This window comes from Sturnira hondurensis, unplaced genomic scaffold, assembly GCF_014824575.4.
Source record: "Sturnira hondurensis isolate 20B ecotype Veracruz unplaced genomic scaffold, ASM1482457v3 Scaffold0006496, whole genome shotgun sequence".
NCBI classification, from domain to species: domain Eukaryota; kingdom Metazoa; phylum Chordata; class Mammalia; order Chiroptera; family Phyllostomidae; genus Sturnira; species Sturnira hondurensis.
The window spans coordinates 19066552-19078730 of record NW_028079127.1 but is presented as its reverse complement, the minus strand read 5'-3'; the positions used below and the strand labels follow the sequence as shown (position 1 = coordinate 19078730).

The 12179-nt window shown below is 58.3% G+C and overlaps 1 protein-coding gene across 1 annotated transcript; it reads right to left on the bottom strand.

The window, feature by feature from the left end:
- Positions 1-7172: 7172 nt before the first annotated feature.
- CISH (cytokine inducible SH2 containing protein) lies at positions 7173-12179 on the bottom strand. Its single transcript, XM_037049619.1, has 3 exons — positions 11860-12179; positions 8829-9037; positions 7173-8591 (listed from the first exon to the last, which is right to left on the bottom strand). The coding sequence occupies exons 1-3, from the start codon at positions 11877-11879 to the stop codon at positions 8059-8061; spliced, it is 762 nt and encodes a 253-aa protein (XP_036905514.1). The 5' UTR covers positions 11880-12179; the 3' UTR covers positions 7173-8058.

Below are 12179 nucleotides of genomic sequence, written 5' to 3'. Positions count from 1 at the left end.
GGAAGAGGCACCCTGCTCTTTTTTCCTGGGAAGAGGCCTCCAGCCACAGCTGCTTCGATTCTAATGAAAACACCTCACCCTGGGTGGGGGTGGGGTGGCCACGCCATACTTTCTCTGTCTCGTGCAAAGCCCAGGCACCTTCCGGAGGCTGGCAGGCCCCAACTCACCCGCTGAGACCCGGAGGAGAAAGGGGTGCTACTGCTCCCAAATCACACCCCACCTGGGGCACCCGCTGGCTTGAGGGAAGAGGTCAGGAGCTATGGAGAGCAGCCTGGGCACCCTGGGGTAGGGAGCGAGTCGGCTGATGGCAGTGCCAGCAAAGCCAGGACTGGGTACTTCGTTGAGACTTAGATGGCTCCGGGAGATGAAGCCACCTGCCCAGGTCACCCACTGTTGCCTGCTTAAACTCAGCCTGCTTCCAAGATGCCCGGATGGCAACTGAGCTGGCAAGGGTCCCAGGGCCACCCCCACGGCCAGGACGGTGGGGGAACGGTGCTCTCCGTCAGGAAGCTGCCCCTCCAGTCTTACCCACGCCCCTCTAACCTATCCCCTGGATAAGCCTCCCTAGGCCTCACCTGCTGGGGCTTTGGAGAAAAGGGTCCCCGAGAACCTGCTCTTCTGCCACGGCCCTCCACCCGAAGGGGCTGAGAAGCCACAGGGATGTTTGCTAAATGCTTGTGAGCGTGTGCACGCACACACTGGGTGCTGGCACTCAGAAGGGGGGATGGGCAGCGGCAAAGTGCTCCTTGGGAGGAAGGAGCTTTGGCCGAGTCCAGACTTTGAGTGAAATCCTTACCTCTGACACTGCAGGAGCCCAGCTCTGGTGACAGGAAGGACCCCGTGTGGCTCATTGGTGCTGAGTGTAGAGAAAGTCCCTGGGACAGAGCTCTGCCTGGGGCTCATGGGCTGGGTGTCCCTCTCCCTCCAGCCACACTGTCAGAGTGTGGGTCTCACCTGTGGGGACTGCCTGGCACAGCAGCCCTCAGAGGCTGCCTCTTGTGCTCTGGGCCCTGCCTGCTTCAGCTAGACCTGGTCAATGGAAGCAAATGTCTTTCCATTGAACATCAGGCTTTGGCCACATCAGAAAGTTTCCTTGAGCTCCAGGCCTGCTGGGAGACGAGCCTCAGCTTCCACTCACTCCCTATCCCCCACAGCCAGGCCCACCCCTTTCCAACCTGCCCATGGCATGGGCTCCACCACAGCCTCTGTTCATCAGATGGGGAAACAGAGGTGCCAGGAGCTGTAACTATCTGCCTGAGGTCCTAGGGCGAGTTTGGAAGGGCTGAGCTTTGAGCCGTGTCCTTGTTCTTCTTCTCACTTGGCTGGTTTACCTCCCCAAAGACACCCCCCAGGGACTTTCCGGGGAAGCACAGGGTGTGTGTATGTGCAGGAGAGAGAGAAGGAGACATCACAGGAAGCCAAAGAATGCCTGTTTTTAATCTGTTATGGAAGGGATGTTTTCTCCTCCCTAGGCCAGAGATACCTGGAAAACTCAAGCTTCAGGGCTTCCCCAGGATGCAATGAGGTACCTAAAGTGGATGTGAGTAAAGGCTGGGGAAGTTAGGGAAGAGTTCTTAGAAAAGGAGCATTGGAACCAGGCTTTGATGGGTGAGTAAGAGTTTTCCCTGGCAGAACAGAGGAAGGAGGACATTCCAGGATGAATGAATGACACAGCCTGGTGGACTCCTTCGGGGTGGGGAGCAGAATGAAATGGCTTGGCAGTTTGGAAAGCCAAATCCTGGACCCTGGGGTATGGCCCGGGCAGATAAGGCAGGAGCCCATGAACAGCGCTCAGTGGGAACGGAAGTGCCAGGTCGGGTTTATGAGCACCGCACCTTGGAGCTGGTGGTCGGGCCGGCATGGAGGCCATCAGAGGGGTCCAGCCAGAGAGTGAGAGGGCATAAGGGTAGGTCTGGGCAAGACAGCCTTGGGAGCAGTGGGGGTGGGGCAGGGGCAAGGTGAGTGGACTTGGAGATCAACAGGCCAGGAATGAATGTGGGGGCCGTCTCCAAGACGGGAGTAGGGTGGGGGTCTAGGGGCAGTGAAGAGTCCAGGTCTGGACACTAGGAGCCTGGGTGGCCACGACCAAGGCTGTTTATACTGCCGGCCAGCAGGCGGTAGGCTCTAGTTCAAGAGCCTCAGGGTGAGGGGGCAGGCTCTCTGGCCTGGAATTTGAACCCCCTATGACAGCTTCCTCCCTGGCTGACTATAGATAAGCTACTTTGCCTCAGTGGGCCTCAGGCTTGCATCTTTGAAATGGAACAAACCTAGAGGCACATGCCCAGCTCCCTTTCCTCACCTGTAACTCACCTTTGAGGGTACAGGCCACTGAGGGATGGGCAGGTAACCAGCCTGAGGGAGACCCTGAGCAAAGGGAGCAGATGGCCTAGTCTGTCGTGGAGCTGAAAAACAAGTTGCTAGAAGATTGGGCTGGACTTGCCTTCATGCTGATCCACACAGAGACCAAAACCAAAGGATCTATTCACCAGGGCTAGAATCCAAGGCTGTGGGTGGCAAATGATGCTGGAGGGTGGAGGGCTGGACTTGGAGGATGGTGGCAGAGCTGACGGGGTCAGGGGCTGCTTAGAGGCCCAGAGAGTTCCAGCTCAGCTCCACTGCAGCCCCCATGGGGACCTCAGGGGATACCAACCACTTTCCCATCCACCTCTCAGATGGGATTAAATGGGTAGACAAGGAATAGATACAACGACAGCTGTAGCAGCTGCCACATTGAACCTTGTCAGGCTTTCCTGAGCATCACCTCAAAAATCCCCCTGGGGCCCCCATGTCCCCTCATGCTCCTTGTTGCACAGTCAAGGACCCATCCGAATTGAGTGAGGTGGAGGGAAACTTCCCAGAACCAAGTGCACAGCCCGTGGCGCAGACTGGAGGGGCGGCTGGAGTAAAACCAGGTGTGGCGACGCATTAGAAAGACGAAAGCTCCAGGGGCCTCCTCTCTCTCCAGTCTTGGACGCTGGAGCCCTAACCTGCTGCCAGAGTGACTGTTGGAGTGACCTGTTGGGCAGCCAGCTGTGGAGCCAGCTGAAGCTGGGGACGGGCCCCACACCAGGCAGTCAGGGGTCAGGGGTTTGACACATTCACAAGGAGAGGTGATTGGGTTTCTGGCAAAGCTCAATTCTGCTTTCCAGTGAGACTGGCCCAGAGGGTTGGTGTGCAAGGGCTGCCTAGGCCCAAAGGGCCCCCTTCTCCTGGAGGAGGGGGCCTCTGGGAACTCCCTGGGACCCTCCTGCCTTCTTCCAGGCCCATGTCAGGCCCTTGCTGCTCCACCTCCCTGCGCATGGCTGTGCAGGGCTGGAGGCTCCCTCTGAGACTGCAGCCCACCCATCCACACCCCCAGCTCCCTTCAGACCCGAGTCCACCCTTGGCCTGCAAGGCCTGCTCAGCTGGCAGATGAACAGCCAAGCCTTGGTGCAGGGACCGATGATTCGGAGGTATTGGAGCACTCGATGATTGTGGTAAAATGTCCCAGCAAGAGCTCTCACTAGCTTGGATGGCCACATGGCCTCTCTGTCCCCAAAGTTGCTCCAGAGGAGTATTGAGTCCAGGGAGGCATAGCACCTAGGACTGAGCTCCACCTCCCCAGAGCCTGGCAGAATCCTCCAGGCCCAGGCCCCAGCCCTGGCCCTTGCCCTCTCCACCAGGAAGCCCTCCTGAATGGACCCACCCCTTCTGCTTGCCCTCAGCACCTCCTGAGTGCCAAGGCTTTGGCTTACTAGCTCCTGGGAGGCAGAACAGAGCTCTCAAGTCAGAGTTTGAACCTTGGCTCTGCCCCTCACAAGCTGTGTGACCCTAAAAGAGCCACCAACTTTCTGTGAGTCTTCCCTCTTCGGCTGTAAATGAGGACAACCTCTGCTGGAGTGCAAGTCTGGAGTGAGAACTCAGTGGGGTGTGGACCCGGCCCAAGGTCACCAAGCTGCAGTGTCCACCTTCTCCCACTCCTGCCACACTGCGCCCGACCATCGCCCATGCAAGGGGGGCCCAAAAGAGCCCAGGATTTCTTTGTAAAAAATTGTGAATTTTACATGTTTAAACTTCGGTCACCTTCCATGTACTCTCTGTTTGATGCAATACTTTTACATCTCTCAAAACAGTTCTTGAACCCGTCCATTTTGATGCTTTTTAGTGCTTCTGCCATTTTTTGTTCCACCTCTTCCACACTGGCAACATGTTTCCTTTTGAGGACTTTTTTTTATCAAGGGAAACAAAAAACAAGTTGCTCCAGGAAAGACTTGGTGAATAGGGAGGGTGGGGCTTGGGGATCTGGTGGTTTTCTGTCAAAAACTGCAGAACACTCAGCACGATGTGGGCAGGGGCACTCATAAGTCACCCATCATGAAATGGTCAAACACATCGAAAGAGTCTTCAAAAAAAATTTACTGAAGCGGAACCCAGCCTCTCACAACAGTGCCAGGTGGCATACTGATGCAGATGGGTTCTTAGAACATTCGCCTAGTGGGGGAAGCCTGTACTACAAGGGGCCTGCCTTGCAGAAGATATTTCTGGGTTTTCTTTGGTCCCCCCTCACACCTCTCAGCCTCCTTTGGTGTCCTGTCCCCAGGTCCCCTGGGGGCCATCCCCAGCCAGCTGACAGGTCTGCCCCTTAGAAATGAGCATCAGATCAGAGCATTTCCCTGCTAAACATTCAAGTGGTGCTCGGTCACACCTGGTGACCCCTCTGCCCTGGGCAGCCATTTCTCCTCCTCACTCCTGTCGTACCGGGTGTGGACCTGCTCGGAGCCAGTGCGCTGGCAGCTCCTGCCACCTGGGATGTCCTTGCCCTAAGTTGTCGCATTGTGAGCTCCTGCTCTTTGCTTGGGTGTCCCGACTCAGGGCCACCGTGCCCAAGACCTTTCCCCGAGTCTCTCATCTGCAGCAGCATCCCTACACCCAAAGCCACGCTGCCCCATCCTCTGCTTTGCTTTATTTACTCTCCAAACTTGTCCTGAGTACCCATTAATTCACTTGTCTGTGTCCCCAGGGCCTAGGCGGAGTCTGGCCCAGTTGATACCCAAGGAGCATGTGAGCTGGTAAAGGACTTAATTGGTGAGGGGTCTCCATCAGTCACTGTTAGTCTCTGGTCACATCAGTCTCTGGTGTGCCAGGCCCAGTGCATCTACCAAGTGCCCCCTCCTTCTCCCTGGCCAGTGCTGGCAGGGTGTGCCCCTCTTACTAGCTCAGGACCACCCAGGGGTGACTGCGCTGACCAGAGGATTTTCCACATCTGTTAAATGGGGTCTCTGTCTTGGGTCTGTGACCCGAGGACACAGATTCCACAGTCCCTGTTCTTGGCATCACTCACTTCACCGAGAGGGAAACATGAAAATAAGATTAAAGCATAAAATTACTGGGGTTCAGAAGTAGCTGGTCACTCCTCCCCAAACAAGAGCTGGACCCTGGCTTGTGCTGAGGCAAGGGCGAGGAAGAGGGGACCCTGCTGGACAGGACAGTGGCTGCAGAGACCTTAGCAAGGAGGGGCTTGGGGATAGAACCAGCATCCAAGCGCAACTTGCCTGAAAGCGGCCAGTCCTCACCATCTCACGTAGCAGTCCAGGGGCAGGTGGGCAATTGAGACCCCTTAAGGATAGCTCTGCTCTGTGCCTCACTCCCTCGGCCAGTGCCTTGCCCCTCCGGGCCTCAGTTTCCTTATTTTCAGAGGACAGGTACTAGTTAGACCCACTCCCAAATGTGTCCTGAGCACTGAAGGAGGTGTGAAGCCCTGCCCACTGCCAGCACCCACGGACACACTGAGATGTCTCCCCTCTGTTGGCAACGAAGTTCCTGGGCTCCCTCTGGTCACAGCAGCTTTCTGTCCAGGCCACTGCACCAGGTGGGGGAACAGCCTCCCTTTGGCCACTGCTACCCACCCACCAGGTGACTCCGATCTGGGGGTAGAGTCCACATGGGGTCACCACAGACATTTGGGGAGTCACCAAGGCACTAAGATCCGGGCCGAAGCAATAAGACACTTCATGCATCCCTGGCAGGGCCATGGGGACCCGGAGGAGGCGTGTTCTCAGGCCCTGTAGCCAGCGGCGGAGGAGGCACCACTCCCAGGAAAGAGCCTTCACCTGCCCGGCTCACTCTCACCCAGTGTCAGCTCCACGCTTCCCCCCGAGGCCCTGGGCCTCCAGAACCTTGCTTTTTATCCTTTCCTGCCTCCCCGTCACCCCTCACACCTTCCTGCTCTCAATCAGCCAGCACTGGCCTCCTCAAGTCTGCAACTTCTAACTGTCTAAAGGCTAAGAAAAAGGGGCAGTGAGCACTGTCTATAAAATAAGGGTTGGATGACTGACTGAACGAGGCTCAAAGCTTTCCTGTGACATATTTGAGTGAAGGGGCGGGACACCGCAAGACCCAGTGGGACGGCAGGTGCCAAAGCGTTCCGAAGTCAGAGGGCCAGACGAGGGCGTGTTGCCACTTTAACTGCTCTTCTCTCCACTTTTGGTGTGCGGGACCCTGAGTGAAGGACAGGATCCCCCAACACCACCTGCCCCAACCAGAGGCCAGACCTGCCTGCCAGCTTACTGGCCACTATCCTCAACCCAACAGACCTGCCCCACTGTGCAGAATGACCCTTCCGTGGGCCTCCTGCTGGTCGGGCACAGGAGCTTCCCGGTCACGCCCTGGCGCCTCTGCACTCACTGTACCTTCTCCCCAGGATCACTGGCCAAGCCTGCCCTGACCATTGACCTCACTCCCTCAAAACACACTGTCACCAGAGATGGTCCACAGCACCCATCCCCCTAGAATTCTCCGCTTTTAATCTTTAATTGGCATCCCCCTATTTTCGCATCGCAGCTCTGTCGCTCCTCGGCCACCACCCCCGAGCCAGCAGTGGCCTGGGCGGTGACCCTGCAGGCCCTCACCTCCTGCTTCCCATCCTCCCTGGGGGACAAGGAGGAACGAGAGAAAGGCTGTGTTCTGTCCCCTCCACACTGCAGTGGGCAACTGGCAGGGCCTGCTTAGCCACATCAAGTCCCTGGGCCTCGTTGGACCCAGACGTAAAGTGCGACAATGATAATAAGATCAAAGGGGGGACACAGTGTACAGAGCTCAAGAGGCCCCACTCAGGCCTCCACAAATGAAAGGCATGATTTTATTGTCATTACAAAAAAACCAGTGGGAGAAAAAAAAAGACTACCAAACTGGGCTTTTTTTGTTACAATAATTATTTTATAAAGTCTTATCAGACATGTATTTCTTTCCCTCTCTCCGGTGGCAGGCACACCTTCCCAGGAGGAAGCAAACCCCGCAACTTAGAGCCGCAGCCCCTGCCCCTGAGTCTAGCCCTGTGAGGGTGCAGCGCTGCAGGCAGCGGGTGCGGGGGCTGCAGCTGTGGCTCCATCTTCTCGCCCACTCGTCCGCACCCCAGAGCAGGGCCAGTGCGGAAGAGGGTGGGCACATTCACAGGCGGGGGGTCAGCACCAGGACAGCTGAGACTGCCTCAGGTCCAGCACCCTGTCTCAGGATGGGGCTCTCCGCAGGGAGTAGCCAGAGAAGCTGGGGTCTCAGAGCACTCAGGGCTCGGGGGAGAGAGGCAGGGTTGGCTCACCCTGAGACCAACACCGGAAGAATAAATAAATAAATACTGTAAAACTGTGCAGTCCCTGGCCTGGCCTGCTCTCCCACTAGGGGACTGTCGCTGTCAACCTCAGTTCCTCTGGCTTTGAAACACAGGTTGGAAGGAGGGGCCCGCCCCACCCTGTGAGCTGAGAAACCAGGGCTGGCAGAGTCTCTACAGTTCGGGAAGCCATGGCAGGTGAGCGGGGGCCTGGGCCTGTCCCCCTCTCTTTCTGACATAGGGCTCACCACCATGGAGCCACATGGGAGCTGGGGCTTGGCCTTCAAGTTGTGCGACACCTCCCTCTCTACCTTGTCCCTAGCCTCGCTCCTGCTGACTCTTCCTGGTCCAGCTGCCAGGAGGACATGGGTGCCAGAATGCCTGGAGGAGGGACAGCAAGAGCCCAAGTCCAGCTGGGGCCAGGGTCCCCTCCAGAGGATGATGGCTGGGTGACGCGAGGAGGCTACGTGGCCGGGTCAGAGCTGGAAGGGGTACTGTCGGAGGTAGTCGGCCATGCGCCGGGGCAGCGGCAGGCAGTCCACATCGGTCACCAGACGGTTGATGACCAGGCGGCACAGGTGCTGCAGGCTGCGGGCGCTACTCCTGCGCACGAAGGGCTGCACCAGTTTTAGGTGCACAGCAGTGGCCGCGGGGGTGGGCAGTGCCGGGTCGCCAGGCACATCCTCCTTAGGGACAGGCAGGGCTGGAGGTGGTGCAGGGTCCGGGTTCTCGCCTCGGGTGTCGACAGCACAGGAGGCCACATAGTGCTGCACGAGGCTGACGACGTCTGGGAAGGCCAGGATTCGCGGCCTGGACAGGCAGTTGGAGTCCAGGCGGAAGCGGGAGTCGGCGTACTCGATACGCACGTTGGTGGGGCCACGGGTGGTTTTGACCGACAGTGTGAACAGGTAGCTGGGATGGGTGCTGTCACGTACTAGGAATGTGCCTTCTGGCATCTTCTGCAGGTGTTGCCGGGCCTCACTGGCCGTAATGGAACCCCAATACCAGCCTAGGCAAGTGGTGGAGAGGGAATCGAGATTGGTCACGGTGGTAATTATTGGGGGGCACCAAACCAGGGCAGGGTGGCTCTGTCTCCCACTTCTCACTTCCCTGGGAAGGACTGTACCTCCCCCCACAGACTCTCCTGGGCAGGGCTATGCCTCTCAAATCAGAATTAAGAGTCAGAGCTAAGCTTCCTCCTTCAGACTTCTTGGGGTAAAGCCTGCTGCTCCCTCCTCAGACTTACCAGATTCCCGAAGGTAGGAGAAGGTCTTGGCTATGCACAGCAGGTCTTCCTCTGGGTCTAGCACCTTGTGCTCACTCTCTGACTGGGTGGGGGTCTCCTCTGCCACCTCCTCCAGGAAGGCCTCGGCAGGCAAAGGCTGCATAGCTGGCTCAGGCTGGGCCCACCGGGGCCTCTGCCCCATCCAATCCACACCCAGAAAAGGACAAGGTCTAGAAGGGAGTGGGTGGGCAGTGAGTGGAGGCCCCGACTCTCCCAACTTCAGAGCTCCCCTTTGCCCCAGACTGGCTGCACGACTCCAGGCCCTCTCACTATGAGCCTCAGCTTCACGCTGGCCCACCTGTGGGCTTGATAAGTCCAGCACCCCTCCTCCCACTTATTATCTCAAAATTCCCCGTGACTGCTTCCCCCACACATGGGTTCTCTTTTAAAAGAGACATCTCCACCCCCCTGCATTTGTTGAACAGTATGTGGTATCTCTCTCTCTCTCCCTCCTCCCTCTATTTTGCACCAACCAAAACCACAGATCATTCCCTATAGACATTTCTAACTCACAGTGGCCAGCTGGTGTCCTCACCACCCTGCTGGGATGCAGTGCCAAGACGTCTCACACTGGTGCCCTCCTGGCTGAGGTGAGGTGAGCTAGTTAAATACACTGGCCCAGGTGAGCAATGGGAGGGACCTCAGCCTACAGTGGGCAGAGCTTAAACAGGTCAGCGTCCCATCCTGCTCTCTGCTCCTCCCAGCTGAGAGTTCCACGTGGGCAGCGGCCTCTAAAGGTTCTGGCTCATCCCACCTCCCGTAAACGTGAGCTCCTGACAAAGGGCAAGGTACTCATGCCCACCCCAGGTCCCACCCTGGCAAGCCAGCCCTGCTAGGCTCCATGATCCCCTGCAAAGCTGGCTCTTCACCAGAACTGTCCCTACCCACAATGAGGGGTCCTACCCCGCCAGACACGAGGGCTTCAGCCACACTGTACCCTCAGCTGGCTAGAGTTGCAATGGAAAGCCAGTCCTCATCCAAGCAGTAACTTCTCTCTAGGGGAACCCCACCCAGCATGGTGATCCTGGGCCTCCTGGGAGTGAGGGCATGGCCCTGACGCCCAAGGAAGGGACAGCTGGTCCTCCCTCATTGCTCACAAAATGCATCCTTAGGCTTCCGCTCTGGATCTGGTTCCCCTCTGGTCCAAGGTAATGAAACCATGGGCCCAACCCTTAAGAAAAACTTATAACCCAGCCACAGGAGCAAAGGGTGTCACATGGGAGGCAGGGTCTCCCTGCTCCTGAGCCGACCATGCCAGGCCAAAGGAAGGAGTAGGGAGGACCGGCGTGGGTCAACAGTGCCAGACACTGCTTGGGAGGCAGGAAGAGGTGGGCAGGAGACAGATCCAACAGTGAAGGTCAGGGATGACGCTTAGAAGATTTAAACAAAGAAGGGCCCCTATGTACTCATGAGCAGAGGGGGGCCACAGACCCTGGCACACCACACCTGCCTAATCCTGTCCCAAACCCATTCTGGCTGCACTGTGGGGGCTCCGCAACCCCACTCGGGGAGCCTAGGCTGGGTTCCCAGTAGCTGGCTGGTGGCCTGCCTGTCCGGCCTCAGAGATTGGCTCAGGCCAGGGAATCTTCCAGCCTGGTAGGCAGTTAGCCAGTCAAACTGGAGACTCTGGGGGTGGCCACGTTTGGGCAACTAAGCAGGACACACATGGATGTGGGCGACTCTAGGGCTGACACGGTGTCTGGGTGTGTCCATGGCTGTGTCATCTTCACAGCAGGGGCGGTGGCTGGTGTGTTCCAGGTTTGGGTGGCATGTACGTGTGTGTGCCTGCTATGGAGCCCAGCCTTTGAGTCCCGCCTGGGGACACATGCCAAGGAGGCAAACTCAGCCCTGAGGGGGGACCCCTCCACAGAGCTAGCAGCTCAAACCTACAACTGGGAGTCCCTGACACAGGAGGGCCCTGCTGGCCTGTGGCTGGTATGTGTGGAGGTCTTAAAATCTTGCTCCCTGACATCCAACACTGGCCCCGAGTTTTAGCCGAAGCCAAGTGAAAGAGTGTGGGACTCTGGAATTGGGGCGGCGGGGGGGCCGCTCTGAGGAAGGCAGTGATGGGGGTGAGGTATTTAGGAGCCCCAGAATTCAAAGAGGAGAGGGATGCCAGAGACAATCCGGGAGAAGTATAGAAGTACATTCTTCCTGGTGCCCCCAGGTCTCCTCCCAGGAACAGGATGGCTCAGAGCAAGGTCAAGGGGCGCTTCAGCCTTGTCTTACTTTCTGTCCTTCCCACTGGGCACCACCCAGTTCTGATCATAGCAGCCACTGGGCCACCAGCTCTCTCTGGGGATTTCTCAGCTGTGAGATCAGTCTGGAGAGAGTCAGACCCCTTGGCTGAAGTAAAGGTGAGGCTGAAGCTCTGGCCGAAGGAACATGCCAAGAACAGCTAAGGCCAAGACTGTCTTATTGGCCCCATCCCATCCCCGCAAGTCTGAGAAACTTGGAGGAGAAAGGCAGGATCCTAGACTCGGCTGAAGGAAGGGGTTGAGGCAATTTGGGGGGGGTGTCCCCGACAGGACCAGGCCAAACCCAGGCTCTCCTAAGAGCTGCTGGTCAGCAGATGCCACCCTGAGGAGAGGCAAGCATCTCAGGGAGGTTCCCAAAAGAGACTAATTGCTAGCCGGTGGCAGGAGAGGGCATGACCAGACAGAGAGGGGCAGGGGCTGGCTCAAGATCACCAGGGCCGGCAGGCTAGGGTAGAGTGCTCTGGGCCCAGAAGGGAATCTGGGCAGGTGAGCCACGTCTTCGAGGATGCGCTGCCACTGGCATCTACCTGCTCCAGCCAGAACCCAGGCTTAGCCCACCCTCTTGTTCCTCCGATCGCCAGCCGACCCCATTTCCCTACCCACAGTTGTCACCGCCCCCATGTTCTGCTGCCCTCAGTCATCTCCAACCCGGCTAGCCCTCAGCCCCGGCGGCTAGCGCGAGGCCCGTACTCTCCCTTGTCCCAGGACAGGGGCGGAGAACTGCGCTGACTCACCCCTGAACACAGAAGACCATGTCCCGGCAGCAGCAGCGGCAGCTCCGGAGCTGGGGCTCGGCCGGCCGGCGGCGGCTGGAGGGGGCTAAGGGAACGCAGGTCGCGCTCTCCGGACTGACGACCGGGACGCACGGGCGGCGGGAAGTGACTGAGAGGCGGCGCGCCCGCTGGCCGGGAGAGCGCGGGGGGCGGGCCCGGAGGGCGAGGCGGGGCCAGAGCCCTAATCTTTTGTCCTCGGTGTCCCAGCCCTTCCCGGAAGCGACGTATTCCTAGAACCGCGGGCGGTGCAGCGGGGCCGCGGAGGGGCGCGGGCGGGGGCT